Source organism: Anolis carolinensis, chromosome 6 (genome assembly GCF_035594765.1).
Source record: "Anolis carolinensis isolate JA03-04 chromosome 6, rAnoCar3.1.pri, whole genome shotgun sequence".
Lineage (NCBI taxonomy): Eukaryota > Metazoa > Chordata > Lepidosauria > Squamata > Dactyloidae > Anolis > Anolis carolinensis.
In genome coordinates this window covers 19,281,802-19,302,847 of record NC_085846.1, presented here as the reverse complement: position 1 = coordinate 19,302,847, position 21,046 = coordinate 19,281,802, and the positions used below count along the sequence as shown (strand labels likewise).

General features: G+C 39.2%; 1 protein-coding gene across 1 annotated transcript; it reads right to left on the bottom strand.

Moving 5' to 3' along the window:
• Positions 1-4,709: 4,709 nt before the first annotated feature.
• LOC100552541 (serine protease 27) lies at positions 4,710-13,685 on the bottom strand. Its single transcript, XM_016996167.2, has 5 exons — positions 13,646-13,685; positions 9,646-9,805; positions 8,477-8,748; positions 7,731-7,900; positions 4,710-4,997 (listed from the first exon to the last, which is right to left on the bottom strand). Exons 1-5 carry the CDS (start codon positions 13,683-13,685, stop codon positions 4,710-4,712), a joined length of 930 nt encoding a protein of 309 aa, XP_016851656.2.
• Between the last annotated feature and the right edge of the window lie 7,361 nt (positions 13,686-21,046).

Below are 21,046 nucleotides of genomic sequence, written 5' to 3'. Positions count from 1 at the left end.
CAAGGGCCAACAAAAATGAATTGGTGGGCCACATGTGGCCCGTGGGCTGCGGATTGTACCACACTGCTATAGGGAAACAAAATGGCCCTGCCAGGAAGTGACTACCAAAATCCATTACAAAGCTGCTGCCATCAGAATGAACTATACTGTGGCAGATCACAGCATGGAAGCTTTACCTCAGCGTTTCTCAACCTGAGGGTCAGGACTCCTAGTGAGTGGGGTTGTGAGGGGGGTTTCAGAGGGGTCACCAAAGGCCATCAAAAAACATATTTCTGATGGTCTTAGGAACCCAAATCCCTACAGTATTTTCTGTTGGTCATGGGGGTTCTGTGTGGGAAGTTTGGCCCAATTCTATCGTTGGTGGGGCTCAAGGGGCTCTTTGATTGTAGGCAAACTATAAATCCCAGCAACTACAACTCCCTAATGTCATGTCTATTTCCCCAAACTCCACCAGTGTTCACATTTGGGCATACTGAATATTTGTGCCAAGTTTGGTCCAGATCCATCATTGTTTGGAGTCTACAGTGCACTCTGGATGTAGGTGAACTAAAACCCCAAAGCTCAAGGTCAACACCCACCAAACCCTTCCAGTATTTTCTGTTGGTCTTGGGAGTTCTGTGTGCCAAGTTTGGTTCAATTCCATCATTAGTGGAGTTCAGAATGCTCTTTAATTGTAGACAAACTATAAATCCCAGCAACCACAAGTCCCAAATATCAATCCCTCAACCCCACCAGTATTCAAATTTGGGCGTATCAGGTATTTGTGCCCAAATTTGGTCCAGTGAATGAAAATGCATCCTGCATATAAGATACATTATGCTCCATAATGGTAGCAAAATTACAGTTATGAGGTAGCAACTAAAATAATTTTATGGTTGGTCGTCACCACAACATGAGGAACTGTATTAAGGGGTCGATGCATTAGGAAGATTGAGAACCACTGCTTTACCTTTTTGCACTATAATACCAAGAATCCCCAGATGGGAGCTTGGAAAATTTGCTTTTTGACTATCTTCCAGAATCCTCAAACACTAAGATCACTGGTCATGTGGTATTCTAGAAATTGAGTCCCCTTCGGGGTGAGAAGGGCGGAATATAAATGCTGTAAATAAATAAATAAATAAAAATAATATTTCCAAGTTCTGAATTAAATGGGCAAATTATCAATATGTCTTGAGATTTACGCATATTACTCACAGAAAGTAAAAAATGCAAAATGATCTTCCTTATATCCTAACCTATTTGTCATCAATCTACTCCTTTGAGCTTCACACAAATCTACCATTTGCCAAAATATACAATCCTGTGCTTTTCTTTTCCATTTCTAGCAGAATAGCTTAACCATTGGTTAGAGGAGCAAAAACTGGCAGTGACTAAAAGAGCAATGGAAAGAAAGGTGTGTGGTGTGACAATAAGAGATAAAGTCAGCAATAAAGAGCTGCGTCAAAGAATTAGGCTACGTGATGTGGTCAATGAAATCTATGAGGCAAAAAGAAGATGGGCAGAACATATAGCACGAACAAAAGACAACCATAGAATCATAGAGTTGGAAGAGACCTCGTGGGCCATCCAGCCCAACCACATGCCAAGAAGCAGGAAAATCGCATGAAAGCGCCCCCAACAGATGGCCATCCAGCTTCTGCTTAAAAGCCTCCACTCCTGAACAGTTCTCAAAGTGAGGAAGTTCTTCCTAATGTTCAGGTGGAATCTCCTTTCCTGTAGTTTGAAGCCATTGTTCTGCGTCCTAGTCTCCAAGGTAGCAGAAAACAAGCTTTCCCTCCTCCCTCCGACTTCCCCTCACATATTTATACATGGCCTTCATCATGTCTCCTCTCAGCCTTCTCTTCTGCAGGCTAAACATGCCCAGCTCTTTAAGCCACTCCTCATAGGGCTTGTTCTTCAGACCCTTGACATTAATGAACCAATTGACATTAACCGATGGACATTAAAGAACTAGATATCAAGGGACCACAACCGGCCCTTGGCCAGACCTCATATTCAATGGAATGAACTAATGATTAAGCTTACTTATATAAAATGGTAAAATCAAGGTAAAATATTTTAAAGCAGTGATTAATGGGATCTGTATATGCAGAATATGTAGATATGGCAGACTGATTGTATTCAAACTGCCACCAGAATCTACACATTCTACATAACCTGCTGATAAATATTGTATTGACCACGATACATGTATAAATCATGTGCTTTATATGGATAGATTATGTCAGTGGATAGATTGTGTCCACTTTCCCCACAAAATGTGGAAGGGAACAATACCCAGTTTTGTTTGATGGGATTTATACAGAGATATTCTTATTGGTAAGACAGTCCCATTAGAACTTTTTCTCCTACCGCAGAAGAAATGCCCACTTTTGAAGGCTGAGTGTGCAGTGACCAAGTAAAAGCCGAAAATATGTTTCAGGATCTTCAGTAGGAGGAATATTTATTACAGAAACCCATTCTTTGAACAGAACAGCCTGATCCTTGCTGAAGTATTCTGAATAGTAAAGATCGTAATTAGATATGCTTCACCATCTCCTCTGAGAAAGAGAGAGAGAGCGCGCATACTTGGCAGAGGGAGTGCTCAGCCCCAGGTGAGTTATTTTAGTATAACAAAGGATAGTGACTTGAATAACCCTGCCTGAACCTAATGATCTGGCTGCAACAGTCTGAGATAGGTGGCAGACAGAGGAAGCAGACAGGCAGAAAGGTCAAGACCCTAATCTCTTTCTGTCTGAAGCAGTGGTTCCCATTCCAAATTTTTGTTCCTTCTGGTGTTTCCATAAGCCCCAACCAATGTGACTATTAATCATGTCAGAATTGAGAATACAGTTGTAATATAAAAAAACAACAACCACAAACAAAGTTTAAAAACTTGGCATTATATGAAATTTCCTTTGACCAGAAGCTGGGCACTTGGAGTATTTCTGGTGTCACTGTAAGAAGGTCCTCCACTGAGCATGTGGCAGGTCTCAGACTGCATTGTAGTAAGTGGCCTGTGGTTTGCTCTTCTCCACACTCGCATGTTTGGACTCAACTTTGTAGCCCCATTTCTTGAGATTAGCTCTGCATCTCATGGTGCCAGAGCACAGTCTGTCCAGCTCTTTCCAGCTCGCCCAGTCTTCTGTGTGCCCAGGAGGGAGTTTCTCATCTGGCATCAGCCACTGATCGAGGTTTCGGGTTTTAGCCTGCCACTTTTGGTCTCTCGCTTGCTGAGATATTCTTGCGAGTATCTCTGTAGATCTTAGAAAGCTATTTCTTGATTTAAGGCGTTGCCATGCTAGCCAATATCTGAACAGAGGTTGGGCTGGAGATGTCAATGCTTCGGTCCTTTCATTACTGGCTGTTACTTCCCAACGGATGTCAGGTGGTGCAATACTGGTGAAACAGTATAATTTCTCCAGCGGTGTAGGACGTAGACAACCTGTGATAATGTGTCATGTCTAATTAAGAGCCATGTCCACTGTCTTAACGTGGTGAGATGTATTCCACACTGGGCATAAGCAGTGTGGAATACATGTCACCAATATGATTAACAGAAAGGAATTCTGTTAAAGGCAGTGGCAATATCAACAGTATCCGAGGAAAGTGGGACAGGGCTAAACAGAGCACATGGCACTCCCAGCAAGCCTTTGCAACTGTGAGGTGTTTACATAAAGGGTCATCTGGGCATCACAAACAATAAAGATGAGGGATCTCAGAATTTTCATTGGCTCACGCAAGGGTCAGCATAGATCTTAAAAGGCCAGCCCCAAGAGGAAAGAAGTAGTCATTTCTTTGGTCTTCCTGCCCACCCACCTCTCCCTGTATATTAATTTTCACAATTTGGGGGTATGGCAGGTAGCATGGGTCTAGCATCATAATAGTTATGCCAGTGCAGTTGGGTTCTGGCAAACATTGGAGTATCCAGTGTATCCAGGTCAGGGAACCCCTGAGTCAATAGGCGGTGTCCCAGGTGTGGGCAAGCACCCACTGCCAATATAAGTGAATGTCAGGTGACAGACCCAAGGACAAGTTCAAGCTTAAGTTCAAGATCATGGCAGTGTGACAGCCACACAATTGTATGCAGAGGCCTACCTCCACGCTTACCCAGGAATTGAAGCTGAAAACTTGTGGAGGAATAAAAATTGGGAACCACTGATCTAAGCCACTTTATTTTAAGACAGAAACTGCTCTGTCTTCCAACAGATTTAACACCACCACCCCCCATTAAAAGTACTGCCCAATTCCTTTTCATGGCATCTGAGATTTCATCATGTATGTTCCACAATCTTAAAATATGATTAGCAATTTTATTTTGTAAGCAGGGGGATTTAATTCAATTTGGGGAAGATGAAGGATCCTAAGACACACTGGTAATCTCTTGCCTAGAGTATGATATCCTACAATCTGCCTCTCATTATACTCTCATTATCAGCAACCCAAGCAAATCTTAAACCTGCAACTCAGGCGCTACCTAGGTTCCTTGCAAACCCTGGTGGTTTCCATCTCAGTGGGGCAATGACTCTACTGCATAGGAATTATTCAAGGTACTGAATATATTTTGCAGATAGGTTTCAGCACTATGGATAGCTTTTTAAAAATACCTAAGCTAAAACAAAAGTGGAGTCCCACTTTTGTTTTGACATTCCAGTCTTGACACTTGAATGAAGCCCTGATTCCAATGGAGGGAAGATTGCAATGCTATTCCATATTTCAGGAATCCCTTATCTCATAAATTCCACTTGCAAAATTGGTAGAAGGAGGGAAATAGGATAGACAATGAGAGGAGAGCAAGCTGACATCTTGAAAGAGCTCCCTTCTCCTTGGAGGGTGATTGGCACAACTCCAAACTTCAGGTCGGGAACATAACGTTGCAGCCAATTTGCAAATGCTGTCACTCTGGTGTAGACGCCAGGTCGATAAGGCAGAGCACAGCCTTGTCCCCAACTTACAATGCCCACCAGGAACCAGGAATCATTTTTGGCACAGACCAAGGGTCCTCCAGAATCACCCTAGGAGAGGGGGGAAACACAGACATTATGCAGCCTTCTGAAGCTCTCCAGGGACATTTCCTATCCACAAAGGTACTTATAGGACACCTTCAATGTATTTAAATTGACTTTCATTAATACAATATTGGGCTCTTCCAAACTGGTCTTAAGAAATATGAGTCCTTATAATACAGCTCCTTGGTTTTTATCAGTTTTTGTCACCTCCGTACTTTCTTATTCCATTTTGCATAGGGATGTTTGTATTGATTTCTTGGGTCTGCATTTCTTCTTAATAAGGGAGTGGTTTAGTAAGGCGATTGTATGTTCTGAAAAGCATTTTTCTTTTTTTTCTTTTTGTTAATTTTGAGGAATTGTAGTACAAAGTAACTATTTCACTGTTTCAGTGATGCACTGAAGCACTGCAACTCTAATAAGAGAAAATAAGAAGAAAGGAGAAGAGATGGGGACTTTCCGATTCCAATGTTTCCAAATTCAAAGAAAAACAACTTCAAAAGCAGGAATAAAATGCTGCAACTGGAGCTTGAAAATGGCAAAAAAACTAGTCTGGGACAGAAAAAAACCCACAATATTTCTTCTTCTTTTTAATGAGAACTACAGTAATCAATTACATGACCTCGGAGGTGTCTACAGACAACACCAGTTCTTTGGCTTAGAAATGGAGATGAGCACCAACCCCCAGAGTCGGACACGACTAGACTTAATGTCAGGGGAAAACCTTTACCTTTACTTACAGCAACCAAAACCTGAATCTTCTCATTTGTTTTCCTTTTTTGGAGGAGTTCCCTAAGGACAGCTATTGAATTTTTTTTTTTTTGGGGGGGGGGGGGGGAGATCCTACACAATATAATTCATTTAGCTCCCTTTTTTCTTTAGCTATTGTGGTTGTTATCAAGTCAAAATGGCAATTTGCTTTTTTAAAAAAAAATCTGGAAAACATCATGGGCCACAAAAATAAAACACAATGACATTCACCAAAACCATATTTGTTTTGTTTCAGGAAGGCCTATCACCTAGCATAGCAATTTGATGCATTTTAATTTTCCCAATTTTTGCTTTATACCAGAGAAGAATGGGTAATTTAAATGACAGTCCCTGTTGGTTCATTGGGAAGCTCCATTTAAATTTCTCAGAATACCTCTGAAATGCCAGGCACATAGTGACAATTTAAAGCTGTGACTATATTGGAGCACTTTTGCTTTGTTCTGCTGCTAACAATGGAAAATCCTGTGTACATCCTGGTTAGTACTTGGACAAGAGACCACCAATGAATACCAGGTGCTGTAGGCTATCACAGAGAAAAGATCTAGCAAACCACCTCTGAATATTCCTTGCATAAAAAAACCTATGCAAGGCGTTCATGGGATCACCATAAATCAACAGTTGACTTGAACAGGCATCTATATACACACACAAGAGAGTGCCCACTAGGTGACACTATGATGCAGGAGTTTGCAATCTCAATTTTTCTGAAAGTTCAATAGTTCTGTTAAAATCAGGATATTCTATTTCTGGATTTAACTCCTTATGACAATTATTTCTGCTTTGCTGTACAGTCATGCTATGAATATACTGGTGTTTCATCCACTTTTATCCCTGCTTGAAATATGGATAATTGTAGTGTGGGTAGTATTTCCTTCCCTCCCCATCTTTCCTTCCATAAAGTCAACACCTTCCTACATGCTCTTCCACAATATCCCCATTGCTTGTTTCACATATTTAGTCACAGTCCAATAGTGCCATACTACAGCACTTTACCACTATAACTGGAAAGAAGGGGGGGGGGAGAGAGAAATGTTCTATCTGGAAACCAGAAATAGAATGAGGGAAAGAAGATTAGAGGAAAAGCTCCATGGAAAAAGACATAATCATATACCATATGTTACTGGCGGGACTTCCCAGAAGTAACTGAAACAACGGATATAGATGTGAGAATTTATCCCTACTTGTATCAGAAAGTCCTCGAACTGAAGGAGGTAGAACATCCTCCAACAGAAGATTTAAAAGTCATTGGTAGTCCCAGAAAATCACAAGACATGGATAGACTGGAATAGAAGATACATGATATGGATATTTTTTTAAATCCAAGTGTGTAGAGAGGAAACACTTAACAAATTGAAGCCCTGAGAATTGTTTCCCCATCATTCATTTCATCGATGGTTATGAAGTACATCCAACATCAAGATATTTATGTATGGTATGTAATGCTATTGCTAGATAGCAGTGGTTTCTAACCCGTGGGCTGCAGCCAAGACATAAAATAATGTCTGCGAGACATGCGGGGAAAATTTTTAGGCCTGTTCCTGGAGTTATTTGGGATGCTGATTCAGAAAATTGCATTGGATAGACCACATCAGCTCTAGATTATTAAATATGGGTTTTTTGTGGGTGAGCAGATAGCAACTACTGGACGGCATATGTTCTGTATCAGAAACTAGAGCTGATATGGTAGATCCAAGATATGGCAGTTTTCTGAAACAACACCCAAAATAACCAAACTGAATCTAAAGTTGACCAAAAACTGATTCGTAACCCTTTTGGTACTAATGTTGGAGAGTGGTTCCATGTCATAGTGATCCCTGGTCAAAGTGGTTCCTGGTCAAGTGATCCCTGGTCAAAAAAAGGTTGGGAACCACTGCTATATGGGGTTATAGTTAAATAGAGACACAATGTTTTGAAACTTCCAAAAATCTCTGTGTTCCTTCTTCCTCACCAGCATCAAGTACAGATCCTTACCTGGCAAGCATCCTTCCCACCATGTTCATATCCAGCACAAATCATGCTGTCCAAGATAGGCCTGGAACCATTGGAACCAGGTTGTGGCACACTGAACAGCTCATTGCATCGGTCAACCTCTATAAGGAGGACTTCAACTTCACGCAATATCTTGGGGAAAGAAAGTGGTCCTAAGAATGAAACGAGAAGAAGAGAACAAAAGTTATGAGGAAGAAACCACAAGCTAGAAAGAGACTGAAGCAGTTGCTGAGTCTACTGGAAAGGGCAAGACTTGGCCCCCTCCTCATCAATTCCTCCTGTTAAGTTAAAGCACTTTTAACTCATTTTGTAGCTTTTTAAAATATTTATTTATTTATTTATTGAATGTATACTTTGTCTTTCTCCAAGAATAGGTTCAAAGGAGTCATAGCAAGAATAATTTTATATCTACGCTACAGGGGTATAGCCATTTGACAACACATCAACTGCAATGATGGAATGTTATGGAATTCAGGGAACTGTAACTTGGTGAGATATGTATTCTGGTGCCACAGCAAACTACTAATCCCAGGATTCCATAGGATGGCAACATGGCAGTTAAGGTGGTGTCAAACTACAGCGTAGCTTAAAATTCTGTTTAAAAGGGTTAATTAAAAAAGGACAAGTGAGGAATGGAAAGAGAAGAAGAGAAACTGGGATGACAGAATATTATTCGGGACTGCTCAATTGGGACAGTTGGAGGCTATGGCATCTGCCCAGCAAGTTACCTTCATATTGGATGTTTCCCCATCCAGTTACCCAACATGGCATGCCTTCAGAGAATACCACCGAAGGATGTGGCACACACACAGGGAGAATATACGGGGTGTATTTCAGAGGTCTCTGGAGTCTCAAAAGGGCAATGTCACCCCTTGTTGCAGCTCCAGCAAATTCTATGTTGCGGATCACTTGGACCACAGGGATAGTCTGGGTGTTGGTGCTGAGGTTTCCAATCTGGTACTCCCCCACAGTCACGGTGATCTGTGAAACAGGGTTCTTTCTGGGTTGGAAGAGGAAGATAAAGACAACATAATATATTTCCAGTTTGAATATGAAATGATTTCTGGAGCAAAGCAGCTACAGTTGAATTCCCAAATAATCAGAATCAAAAATGGGCAAAATCCATCCTGTGTTGAAGGATTAAATGCTGAACAAATGAGAAGGTTCAACTGAGCTCAATCATAGAAACTGATAGAGAGTCCCTCAGATCATAGAAAAGAAGTATCATACTTAGTGGAAGACAAAAGAAACTTCCTTTCTGTACTTAGGTCTTTGGCTCTGACTTGTAGGAAGTAGTAGAACTTGTGGAGGACTTCAGTGTTGTCCACTGAAGAAGAAACACATCCTGCCTTTGTTCTAAAGTTGGCTTCTTTACAGCAATGGTCATTCATCTTCTACTAGTGAAAATGCTCATGCTCCATAAATCTTCACGACTATTGCGTCTCTAATGCAACCAAATTGTATGGACTATGCATTCAATATATACAGTCACATATATTTTACTAATATATTCCTGACTCAGTTGTGGTGCATCTACACTGAAAAATGTATGTAGTTTGACAGCACTTTAATGGCCATGGAGTCATAAAGGTTGTAATTTCACAAGGTGTGTAGATTTCTCTGCTGAAGAATGTTGGTACCTCGCCAAACTACAAATCCCAGGATTCCATCGCATTGAGCCATGGCAGTTAAAGTGGTGTTAGACTACATTAATTCTACAGTGTAGATTACAGCCAGCCATTCTTGGTTCTTTAACAGATTTGTAAGTCATGTTCCATTTCCCATCCCAACCCCCAGTCATTTTCTTTTGTCATGTCTAGACTGCTACAATTACACCAAGAGGCCAAAATGCATTGGAAACACTCAACAACTTCATTGCTTTATCTCAGATACTCACTTGAAGCAGTGAGCGGCAGAGAGGACCCACTGCTCTGCCACAAGGGACCCTCCACAGAAATGCCTTCTGTTCCAACGGATGCTGACCTGCCAGGGCCAGGCCCCCAGCTTGGAAGCTTGGCCACCCACAATTCGGGAAGACATCACTGGTTGGCCGCAGACTAGAAGAAAAAGCAAAGGCATCATAAAAGTGCTTATTTTATTTATCGTGTCAGAAGCAAACAGAGGATACAATTGTAATGTATTTTAAAACACAAAGAAAGTTAAAACCTTGGCATTATACTAAATGTCCTTTGACCAGACCAGAGTGCCTCTGGTGTTGCTATAGAAGGTCCTCCATTGTGCATGTGGCAGGGCTCAGACTGCATTGTAGTAAGTGATGTGTGGTTTGCTCATATCCCCTGAGAGAAGCCTCCCCGCAGGATCGTGACACATCCGGGCATCCCCTGGGCAACGTCTTTGTAGACGGCAGATTCTCTCACAACCAGAAGTGACTTGCAGCATACAAAAGAGCTGAGCAGACAATATCTTAAAACTTTTAAACATAGTTTAAATCTATTTAATATGTATTTGTCTATTTAATTCATTTTTAATGTTTTAAAGGGTTTTGTCTTCCATGTGTTCATTTTACTTGTACACCACCTTAAGATCTTTTGGTATACAGTGAGGTAGAAATATTTTACTTAATTAATTAATTAATAAGTCAGTCAGTCAATCAATTAACAAAGTAATCAATGAATGACTTTTCTTTCATTGCCTAAAATGACTCTTTAGTGAACAATAATTAAGAACAAAGTGGGGAAACAATATCTCTTTCATTAGTAAGAACTAGCTGATTTGGGTGTCTCGAACACAGAGGCAATGCTGGCAAGCAATAAAAACTATTAATAATAATAATAATAATAAAACTTTATTTATATACCGCCCTATCTCCCGGATGGGACTCAGGGCGGTTTACAGTCATAAAAGCAACACAAACATTACATAACAACATAATACACATTATTAAACAAAGTAAAATAATACAATTATAACAATAAATCACACTGACCAGATCAGGGGACGGGAACCATAAAACCAATATATTAAAATGTATCATTTTAGGCTAGGGAAATCTTGTGCAATATATTCAGGCTCAGAAATCGGCGGTAGTCCAATATAATTACTCAAAAACCTGCCGACACCACCAGGTCTTCAGTTCCTTACGGTAATTGGATAATGTAGGGGATTGCCTGATCTCTTTTGGCAATGCATTCCAGAGCCGGAGGGCCACTGCCGAGAAGGCTCGTTCCCTCGTCCCCACCAGCCGCACTTGAGACGGTGGTGGGAGCGCGAGAAGAGCCTCCCCGGAAGATCTCAAGGTCCGCACTGGCTCATAGGACGAGATGCGATCACGGAGATAGGTAGGGCCCGAGCTGTGTAGGGCTTTATAGGTCAAAACCTGTACCTTGAATTGGGCCCGGCAGTTTATCGGCAGCCAATGGAGCTGCTTTAATTCCTCATTCCAGACTGCAAGTTTCCTCCTTCATTCCCCTTTGGCTGGAGTTGACAGTGAAATCACAATCTTTTCTGACCATCTCTTACATGTCTCTTTATCAGGATACAGTTAAAGAATTCAAGTCACTTTCTTACCTGATAATAATGGATCTGCCTCTAGAAAAGGATTCAGGGCAAGAAAAGGGAGATAGAAGAACAGCATTACAAACTGTAGGCAGGAACAAAATAATTTTTTTCAAAAGTCTTTTTCTTTACATTCTGAATTTACAACACATCTCCTCAAACAATCTCATAAGGTATACTCCATCTTCTGCCTTACAATCATTCTGATACATAAAGACAGCAGTCATACTCCCCCTCCCTTTTAATCTTCCTTTCTCCAACAAAAGCATAACTGACCATTCAAGCAATCCTTGGAGTACAGATGTCCCTCTGGCCAGACTCTAATTTCTCAATATCATTCTTACAATCTGGGACCCAGAATTGTACACTGTACGACTTCTGTCTAGAAGAAAAGTAGGGTGCTGAAGAGGTTCAGGTGCCATCTGTGGTCCATTTTTGCTCCTCTGGTATCCAAGGGCCATACTTGATTATTTCTACAAAGATGAGAGTGACAATCAAGTCACTTCCAGACTGGTATTTGGGATACTTTTGTGTGAGAAATGGTAAAATAGTAATTAATGGACAGTCATTTTTCCTTAAGCTTTTGGACTCAAAATTATGTACCCTTAACTCTCACACACAAATGGTTAGTGGATAGCCAAGGATGCATCTACACTATAAAATTAATATCATGGCCCAATGATATGAAATCACAGGTGTTGCAGTTTTATAATTTATTTATTATTTATTTACAGTATTTATATTCCGCCCTTCTCACCCCGAAGGGGACTCAGAGCGGATTACAATGAACACATATATGGCAAACATTCAATGCCAACAGACAAACAACATTCAGTTTTAGACAGACACAGAGGCATTTTAACATCTTTCCAGCTTCACGATTCCGGCCACAGGGGGAGCTGTTGCTTCACCGTCCATTGGTGGCTGTTCTTCCTTATTCTTTTCCTCGTGTTTTGCTGGCAGTTTTATGGTGTTGTAGATTAGTTAAATTAGCCTCCTGCATAAAGTGTACCTAAAATTTCCCTACTTGACAGATGCAACTGTCTTTCAGGGCTGCATAGGTCAACAGCAAGCTGGGGCTATATTTTTTTTTTTAATGGTCGGAGGCTTAACCCGACCCAGGCTTCTAACTCAAGACCTCTCGGTCAGTAGTGATTTATAGCAGCTGGTTACTAGCCAGCTGCGCCACAGCCCGGCCCCATTTTATAAAATGTTTAGTCTTCTCTGTCCAAGCGTGCAAGTGCCTCACCCAATTATACATCCTAGGTTTCCATAACATTAAATGATGTTAAACTGCATTAATTCTACTGTGTAGATGCATCTGAAAAAGGATCACATAAAATCCATACAATTCCTTCTTGTCATCTACAGTAATTGATCTATGTCTTAATATCACAGTATTGTTACTTGGCCCCGTCTGACCCAGCCAATGATGTATAACCATAAAATATATTGAACTCATTTCATTTATACACCTCCTGTCATGGGTGGGAATGGTGAAAGGGGAAATTATTTGTGTTTTCTTCCTGGGGCACAAAAGTTTCTCTGGCTGTAACAACAGAGGTTAATCTATATTATCAACAAGAAACAGTGAGTCCTAAAATGTGTGAAAGTGGCCCTATAATTGAAGAGAAACAATTCTTTTGAAATGAAATTCTCATCTATATTCAGTTTTATTTCCCTGGTTCATTTAGTTGATTCTTGATCACATTTACTCTTCTTCTGATAGGACACCCATAAGGATTTCACTGTTAATCTCTCATTTCTACCTCCTCTACTCCCTACCCTCCAATGACATTGTATTCACAGCATAGATGTACAATGAAAAATTATCTTTGGAAATCCACACATACATAACAGATTACAATTATATTTGGTGCACATTGGAAACAAGATCATATTGGCCAGACATTTTCTATAACTTGTATTTGGCTCGATTTAAGTTTTATTGTACAGTAGAGTCTCACTAATCCAAGCCTCGCTTATCCAAGCCTCTGGATTATCCAAGCCATTTTTGTAGTCAATGTTTTCACTATATCGTGATATTTTGGTGCTAAATTCATAAATATAGTAATTACAACATAACATTTCTGTGTATTGAACTACTTTTTCTGTCAAATTTGATGTATAACATGATGTTTTGGTGCTTAATTTGTAAAATCATAACCTAATTTGATGTTTAATAGGCTTTTCCTTAATCCCTCCTTATTATCCAAGATATTCGCTTATCCAAGCTTCTGCCGGCCCGTTTAGCTTGGATAAGTGAGACTCTACTGTATTTCATTTTATTGACATGAATGAATAACTGTAGAATGAGGTGCAATTATCAAACTTACTAAGGAAAAAGGTGCATATATGTGTGCATCAACTCTTATACTCACTGTTCATCCCAAGAAGCATGAGAAGAAACAAGACGGCCATTGCTTTTCTGATCACGATTGCAGCCTCACTTTTGTTGCAATTTCAGCATTAAACAAGGAGTAGACATACATAAGCAAACAATCCAAAGTGTAAAGATATCTAAGAAGTGGGCAACCCTTCACCCCAAAGGGAGCTATGACCTCCAAAAAGCAGAAAGAAACCAAGTCCAGCCAAAAATGGGAAAAGAAGTGAACCTCCACTCCCCTATCCAACCAGCACTAATTTGACATTACAAGGAGAAATACCAATGATTTGACTTTCTTCCCCTCCCAACAGATCACTGAATACTCTAAGAATTTCTTAGTGTACCCTGTCAAGTTTCCTACTCCAAATTTCTTCTGAGAATTCAAGAAAGCTGGATCTTGAGCATTGCAACTGTAAGATAGACCCTATCTTCTCAAGAACCTACAAGTTCCTTATGCCCTTTAAGCAGAATGCTCTAACCCAATCCACTAGATTTCCTCTAGGTCCTAACAGAAACATCTCAGCTCTGTTTCCTCCCAAATTTCATACTGTAACTTCAACTCCTAAATCTCAAGACAAGACCCAAAAGCTCTGCCTCTTTTTCCCTCTGTAGACCATTGAACCCAATCTTCTTTGTGCCATATAAACACCTCTTTATAAGTGTCTCACATATCACTGAATGGTTAATGGTTGGGAATGAATCCAAGAAAGGTAACAATGAGTTATAGAATAAAAGATTTAATGCCTCCCCACAATCTGGATGAGATGGAGGATGAAGGCAAGGAATTCAGAGAAAAACTAACTTTGAAGAGCTTGAAGGTTTGGGTGGATTCCAACTGGCAGAATTATGGGCTACATTTGGATGGGGGTACAAATGTGCACTGTGACTGTCTATATTCATAGACCTGAATTGCCAACTATATGCCAGGAAAAGTGTATGCAATAATGCCAGCATCCCACATTGCAAACTAATTCTCACTTGGCAGTCCTTTTCCTTGTATTGATGTTTACGCAACAAGCCAGATTTAGGATGAATATTTGGCATCCTTCCGGCTAAACAGTTATTAAAAAGCTATTAAACAGGAATGCAGTAGCTGAAACTTTAGTTTTGGAAAGACAGTGGCTTAGATCCAGACATGAGTCAGTCTCAAATTAATCTCAGTGTGACAAAAGTCATGACTACAAATAGTCGAGGTTGTGGCTCAATGGTAGAGCACCTGCTGTGCATAAGAAAGGCCCCAAATTTAGTCCACATCATCTGAAAATAGAGTTAGGAAAGACTCCCACCTGAAACCCTGGTAGTCCAAGTAGGCAATACTAAACTAGATGAGCCAGTTGTCTGACTCAGTAACAGTTTCCTATGAATCCACAGATTTCTGTTGTGTAACTAAGATTGAACTGAATCCACACATATGGCATCTGTGTACTTCTTGCAGAGAAAAGCTGATCCAAAGAATTCTTGATCCAAAGAATTGAAGCCACTATGAAAACTCTTTGAATAATATACAAATGAAAATGTGACATGACATATCCAGGTTAAAACAGCTTTTAAAACCAATACAGACCAACCCCGTACCCACAGGGAATATGTTCTAAGACCTCCCCCCCCCCCATGACATATCAATGCAAATTTTAGCAAGGCTATTTCAAGATGTCTGTATGCCACTGTCATATGGAGCACTGATATATTTGATTCACTTTTTCGTGTCAGGGGCGACTTGGGAAACTGCAAGTCACTTCTGGTGTGAGAGAATTGGCTGTCTGCAAGGACCTTGCCCAGGGGAAGCTGGGATGTTTTGATCCTTGTGGGAAGCTTCTTTCATGTCCCTGCATGGAGCTGGAGCTGATAGAGGGAGCTCATCCGCACTCTCCCCTGGTTGGATTCGAACCGGCAACCTTCAGGTCAGCAACCCAACCATCAGATCAGCAGTCCTGCTGGCAAAAGGGTTTAAGCCACTGCACCACTGGGGGCTCCTATTTGATTCACTTATAATTATTCACTGCATATTTGTTTGCATTATGGATTATCTCTTGCCTGGTGTGCACCACAGCAATTAAAAGAAAGGCAAAACATTCTCACCAGTATTATGGATGTCTGTGCAAACATAATGAGTCAGATTATCTCGAGATTGGATTGGGCCAATTCAGAAAGATTTAGATGATAGCTGAATCAGAGCAAGACACTGCAAAGTGAACCAAATCTTGACCTAAATACCTCTGAAAACTCATAAGCAGTTTGGAGAAGCTCCAACACTAGGATTGTATGTCTCTGAATATTTATACACTTGTCTCCAAGTTCACTACATGACTCATCTGTTTTTACCATGGCATAATCTCAGCACTTTGGGGAAATACATTGTTTTCACACAATTGTCCCAAAACCAATGGGCAAAGGGGCAAGGAAAGAAATCATTTGCTTCCAAGTTTGGGCATTTCCCATCTGTTCAACACTGCACATTCTGAAAGTTTTTGAGTTTCTTAACAAGGTCTATATTTATTATATCGAATAGTTATTATTCACTACCTAAAAATCCTGCGACAAAAAAGTGAAAAAAATCCATTTGAAACAACATGCTCCATGGACATAATTTTCTGAAACATAGCTATCTCGCTCCTCTCGTGATAAGTTTGCCTTAAGGTCACAATAAGTTAGAAACAATTTGAAGACACACAGTAACAACAAAAATTAAGATAAAGATTTAGATGTGAGTCAAAGCAGTGTTTAAATTTGTCTGAATTAAAATTGGATTTTGTTCTGATTTCCTTGATCTAAGTCCAAACTGAATCTCATGGCAGGTGTACAACCCATAAAAATTCATTTGTACCCACTCAATTCATCTGAAATGTATCTAAGCAGGAAACAGTATTTTTAGTTTCATAATAGTATCATAAGAAAAAGGCAAGAGAAAACAAGGAAACTGAAAATATTTGTGCTGTCTTCCTTGAAGTCTATGCCGGAATGATGCCAAACCCAAGCAATGAAAACTTGGCACGACATTCTGAAAGACTATGTCAAACAGAGATGTGATTTTATAACCTTTTGAAACCTATTGGCTAGTTTTAACAGATAGTAATAAAAACATGTGATTTCCAGATGACGTTATTCACATCTTTAAATATATATATATTATTTGATTTACCAAATGGCTTCTTAGAATATTTTGTTGCAGAATCCAGACAGAAAGTAGACTTATGGTGTAGGCCAGGGGTCCCCAAACTAAGGCCACATGCGGCCCATCGAAGTCATTTATCTGGCCCCCGCCTCCTCCCTTGCCCGGTGCACTCCTTCCAGAGCTTTGTTTGTTTATAATGGTATTTTAATTATTATTTAATAAACAATTAATTAATTATTAAGGGAGTGCTTTGCTAGTGCTTTTGGTGCACAAAGGCAGAAGGGGGCTGGACTAAATGGCCCAAGGGGTCTCTTCCAATCCTTATTATTATTATTATTATTATTATTGACACAAAGACACAGTATAACACAGCAAACGAGATATATATGCTGGATTTCATATCAAAAATCACAAGTTCCCAAGCGTTTAGGGCTGTGTGATGTATTATTATTATTATTATTATTATTATTATTATTATTATTATTATTTTATTGTATGACACAGCAAACAAGATAGATATGCTCCCCAAGTGTCTAGGACTGTGTGATGTATTTTCGGATTATGCGCGCAGATCCCAGCAGGGTGGCCTTTTGCAGTTGGCAGATCGTGATTTTGTCAATGTCTATTGTTTCCAAATGCCGGCTGAGATCTTTTGGCACGGCACCCAGTGTGCCCATCACCACCGGGACCACCTGCACTGGTTTCTGCCAGAATCTTTGAAGTTCAATCTTGAGGTCCTGATAGCGGCTGAGTTTTTCCAGTTGTTTTTCGTCAATGCGACTGTCACCTGGGATGGCAACATCAATGATCCAAACCTTTTTCTTTTCCACAACTGTGATGTCTGGTGTGTTGTGTTCCAGAACTTTGTCAGTCTGGATTCGGAAGTCCCACAGTATCTTTGCATGTTCATTTTCCATGACCTTTGCACGTTATTATTATTATTATTATTATTATTATTATTATTATTATTATTATCATCATCATCATTATCATTATTAACAACATTGAGGCTGGGTGGCCTTCTGTTAGGGGTGCTTTGCTTGTGCTTTTGGTGCACAAAGGTAGAAGAGGGTTGGACTCAATGGCCTAAGGGGTATCTTCCAACCCTTTTTATTATTTTTATTATGATTATGATTATGATTAACATTGAGGCTGTATTTGTTCCCATTTGGGGGTTTTTTCACTTCAAAATAAGATATGTGCAGTGTACATAGGAATTTGTTTATAGGTTTTTTTTTCAACTATAATCCAGCCCTACAGCGGTCAGAGGGACCGTGAACTGGCCCCCAGGGCCCCTGCTGTAGGCATTTGTCATTGGAGGACTTAAAAATAATGGCTGCAATTCTATCCTGCAAAACTCCACCAATATACTTTCTCTGGCCTCTTCTCCTACCCACAAGTACAATATTAGTTTAGATGTACAGTAGAGTCTCACTTATCCAGCCTTTACTTATCCAATGTTCTGTATTATCCAATGCAGTCTGTCTTTTAGTAGTCAGTGTTTTCAATACATTGCAATGTTTTGGTGCTAAATTCATAAATGCAGTAATTACTACATAACGTTGCACTGTATTGAACTGCTTTTTCTGTCACTTTGTTGAAAAACATGTTTTGGTGCTTAATTTGTAAAATCATAATGTAATTTGATGTTTAATAGTTTTTTCCTCAATCCCTCCTTATTATCCAACATTTTTGCTTAGCCAACGTTCTGATGGCCCGTTTATGTTGGATAAGCAAGACTCTACTGTACCATGTTACTGTCCTTTAGTCAATCTGTGACTGATGGAGCAGGAGGCTCAAAAAGCATCATTTGGCTACTGGTTTGTAGATGGAGAGAAAGGGAGAAGCATAACATCTGCAATGGTGTGGGCTCTTCCTTTTCCCAATGGTGGTCAGATGATGCCCAGGAAATACTTTTTGCCACTAATTGGGTGCCCCACAGCATTAAAACTGTGGAAAGAGAAACTGCACAAGAAAGTTATACAATACTTCCTTCCATAATGAAATACAGATTGGGCACCCCTTTTTCAGATTCCCGAATCAAAAATACATTAAACTGCTAAATCTAATCCTAGTCGAAATCACAATAAAAAGATACAAAGGAGTCCTATAGCACTTCTGAGATTGAAAGGAGTTTGTAGCTAAACTTTCAGATTGTGTCTAGACCAGGCAAAATAATCTGAATTAGTCTGCTCCCGAATTGCTGCACTTACACCACAGGGCAGGGGTCCTCAAACTTTTAAAGCAGAGGGCCGGTCCACAATCCTTCAGACTGTTGAGGGGCCGGATTATCATTTGTATGATAATACATGTATGTATATGTATGTGTGTCTGTGTGTGTGTGTATATATATATACACACACACACACACAATATAATTTACAATAATATATAATAATTATAACATATTGTATATACATATAAAATTCATAATATTATATTGTAATATGATATAATACTAATAATACAATATAATATTAATTATATATTTTATTTTACATGTAATATTACTAATAATATTACAACATATTGATACAGTATAATATAGTAATTTATTACCAGTATTGTACTATGTTAATAATATAATATTGTATGTAATACAATTTGTAAGCCGCTCTGAGTCCCCTTCGGGGTGAGAAGGGCGGCATATAAATGTAGCAAATAAATAAATAAATAAATTTGAAAGAAAAAAAAACCAACTAATTCCTATGCACACTGCAAATGTCTTATTTGTAAAACAAAACAACAACAACAACAACAATAATGAAAGAACAATACAATATTTAAAAATGAAAACAATTTTAACCAACACAAGCCTATCACGATTTCAATGGGAAGCGTGGGCCTGCTTCTGGCCAATGAGATAGTCAAGTTAATTAGGATTGTTGTTGTTGTTGTGTGCCTTCAAGTCATTTCAGACTTTGGGCGAGCCTAAGTCAAAAAGTATTTATTTATTTATTCATTTATTTATTACATTTATATCCCACCCTTCTCACCCTGAAGGGGACTCGGAGCAGTTGATGTACATACAATATATATTATTAGCATAGCACAATATTAGCATTATATATCATCATATTGAACTATACAACTATACTGTAATATTATATGTAATATATAACATATAATTAATATTGTTATATGGTATTATTATTAGTATTATATTGTATAACATGATAATATTATTATCAATATTATACGTATATACAATCTATTATATTATTAAAACTGATATAAAAATATTATATTATAAAACTGAGGGCAGGGGCCAGGTAAAAGACCTTGGAGGGCCGCATTCGGCCCCCGGGCCTTAGTTTGGGGACCCCTGCCACAGGGAGTCTATAGATACTGGTATGGAAGCACCACAAAGCCATTTTGCAGTATGAACTGTCTTGTTCTGCAAAAGAAAAATTAAGAGTGTCTGATCATTTACGGATTTAATAGAATGAAGTTAAGTTTCAAAAGGGAAAAAACAGGAAGAGAGGAAGAAATGTACAAGTTGTCATGAGCTTACAGTTCTGCAATATTTCCAGCACCTACTTTGGTGCAATGGGTCCCTTCCACTTCTTTGCTGGTATACCAACAGTAATGTGTCTCCAATGTTTTGCCTGGGCTTGGAACCATGTAAGCTGCCCCGAGTCCCTTCGGGGAGATGGGGCAGGGTATAAAAATAAAATAAAATTATTATTATTATTATTATTATTATTATTATTATTATTATGAACATAATTCTCCCATTGTGGGAATAATTTTATATTTAATAGTTATATTGACCATTTTTATTTTTAAAAGCTGGAATTATAAAATTGTTTGAAAAATAAAAATGGAAAATTAAGTAGAGGTAGTGTTGGGAGGTGGGGTCATAAATACAATCACAGTACCACAAATTGGCACAATTTCACAGGAATGACATGGAGGCACAACGAAATATGAATAACATGCTTACAAATAAAAAATCCTCTTCACGGAAACAGCACTCTATACAATGCTGAGTCACACCTTTTACCGGCAGCTATTTAGAATTATAATGAAAAGGTAGAAACCAGGAAACTAGCCTGTTTACTTTGATTGATACATATAGTACTTCATAGAAAGAATGTGTTTTGATATTTATAGAGGGATTTTCTCCCTTTTAATTCAGAACCAACAGAAAGTTATTGAATGCAACATCTTCGTCAATGAGCCTGAAAATAACAAGGTAAGAGCAAGAATATCCAGAAGAATATACGTGAAAATATTTTCTACCAGTTGGGAACATTTCTCAGTTTGGATTTCATTTTATTT

What these genes read in the sequence shown, in the direction of transcription:
- LOC100552541 (XM_016996167.2), bottom strand. Translation starts at nt 13,685, where the DNA reads ATGGCCGTCTTGTTTCTTCTCATGCTTCTTGGGATGAACA. An exon ending in CATGCTTCTTGGGATGAACA is followed by an intron (nt 9,806 to 13,645) that starts GTGAGTATAAGA and finishes TTTTTCTTCTAG; the next exon opens with TCTGCGGCCAACCAGTGATG. An exon ending in GGGAAACATCCAATATGAAG is followed by an intron (nt 7,901 to 8,476) that starts GTAACTTGCTGG and finishes TTTCATTCTTAG; the next exon opens with GACCACTTTCTTTCCCCAAG.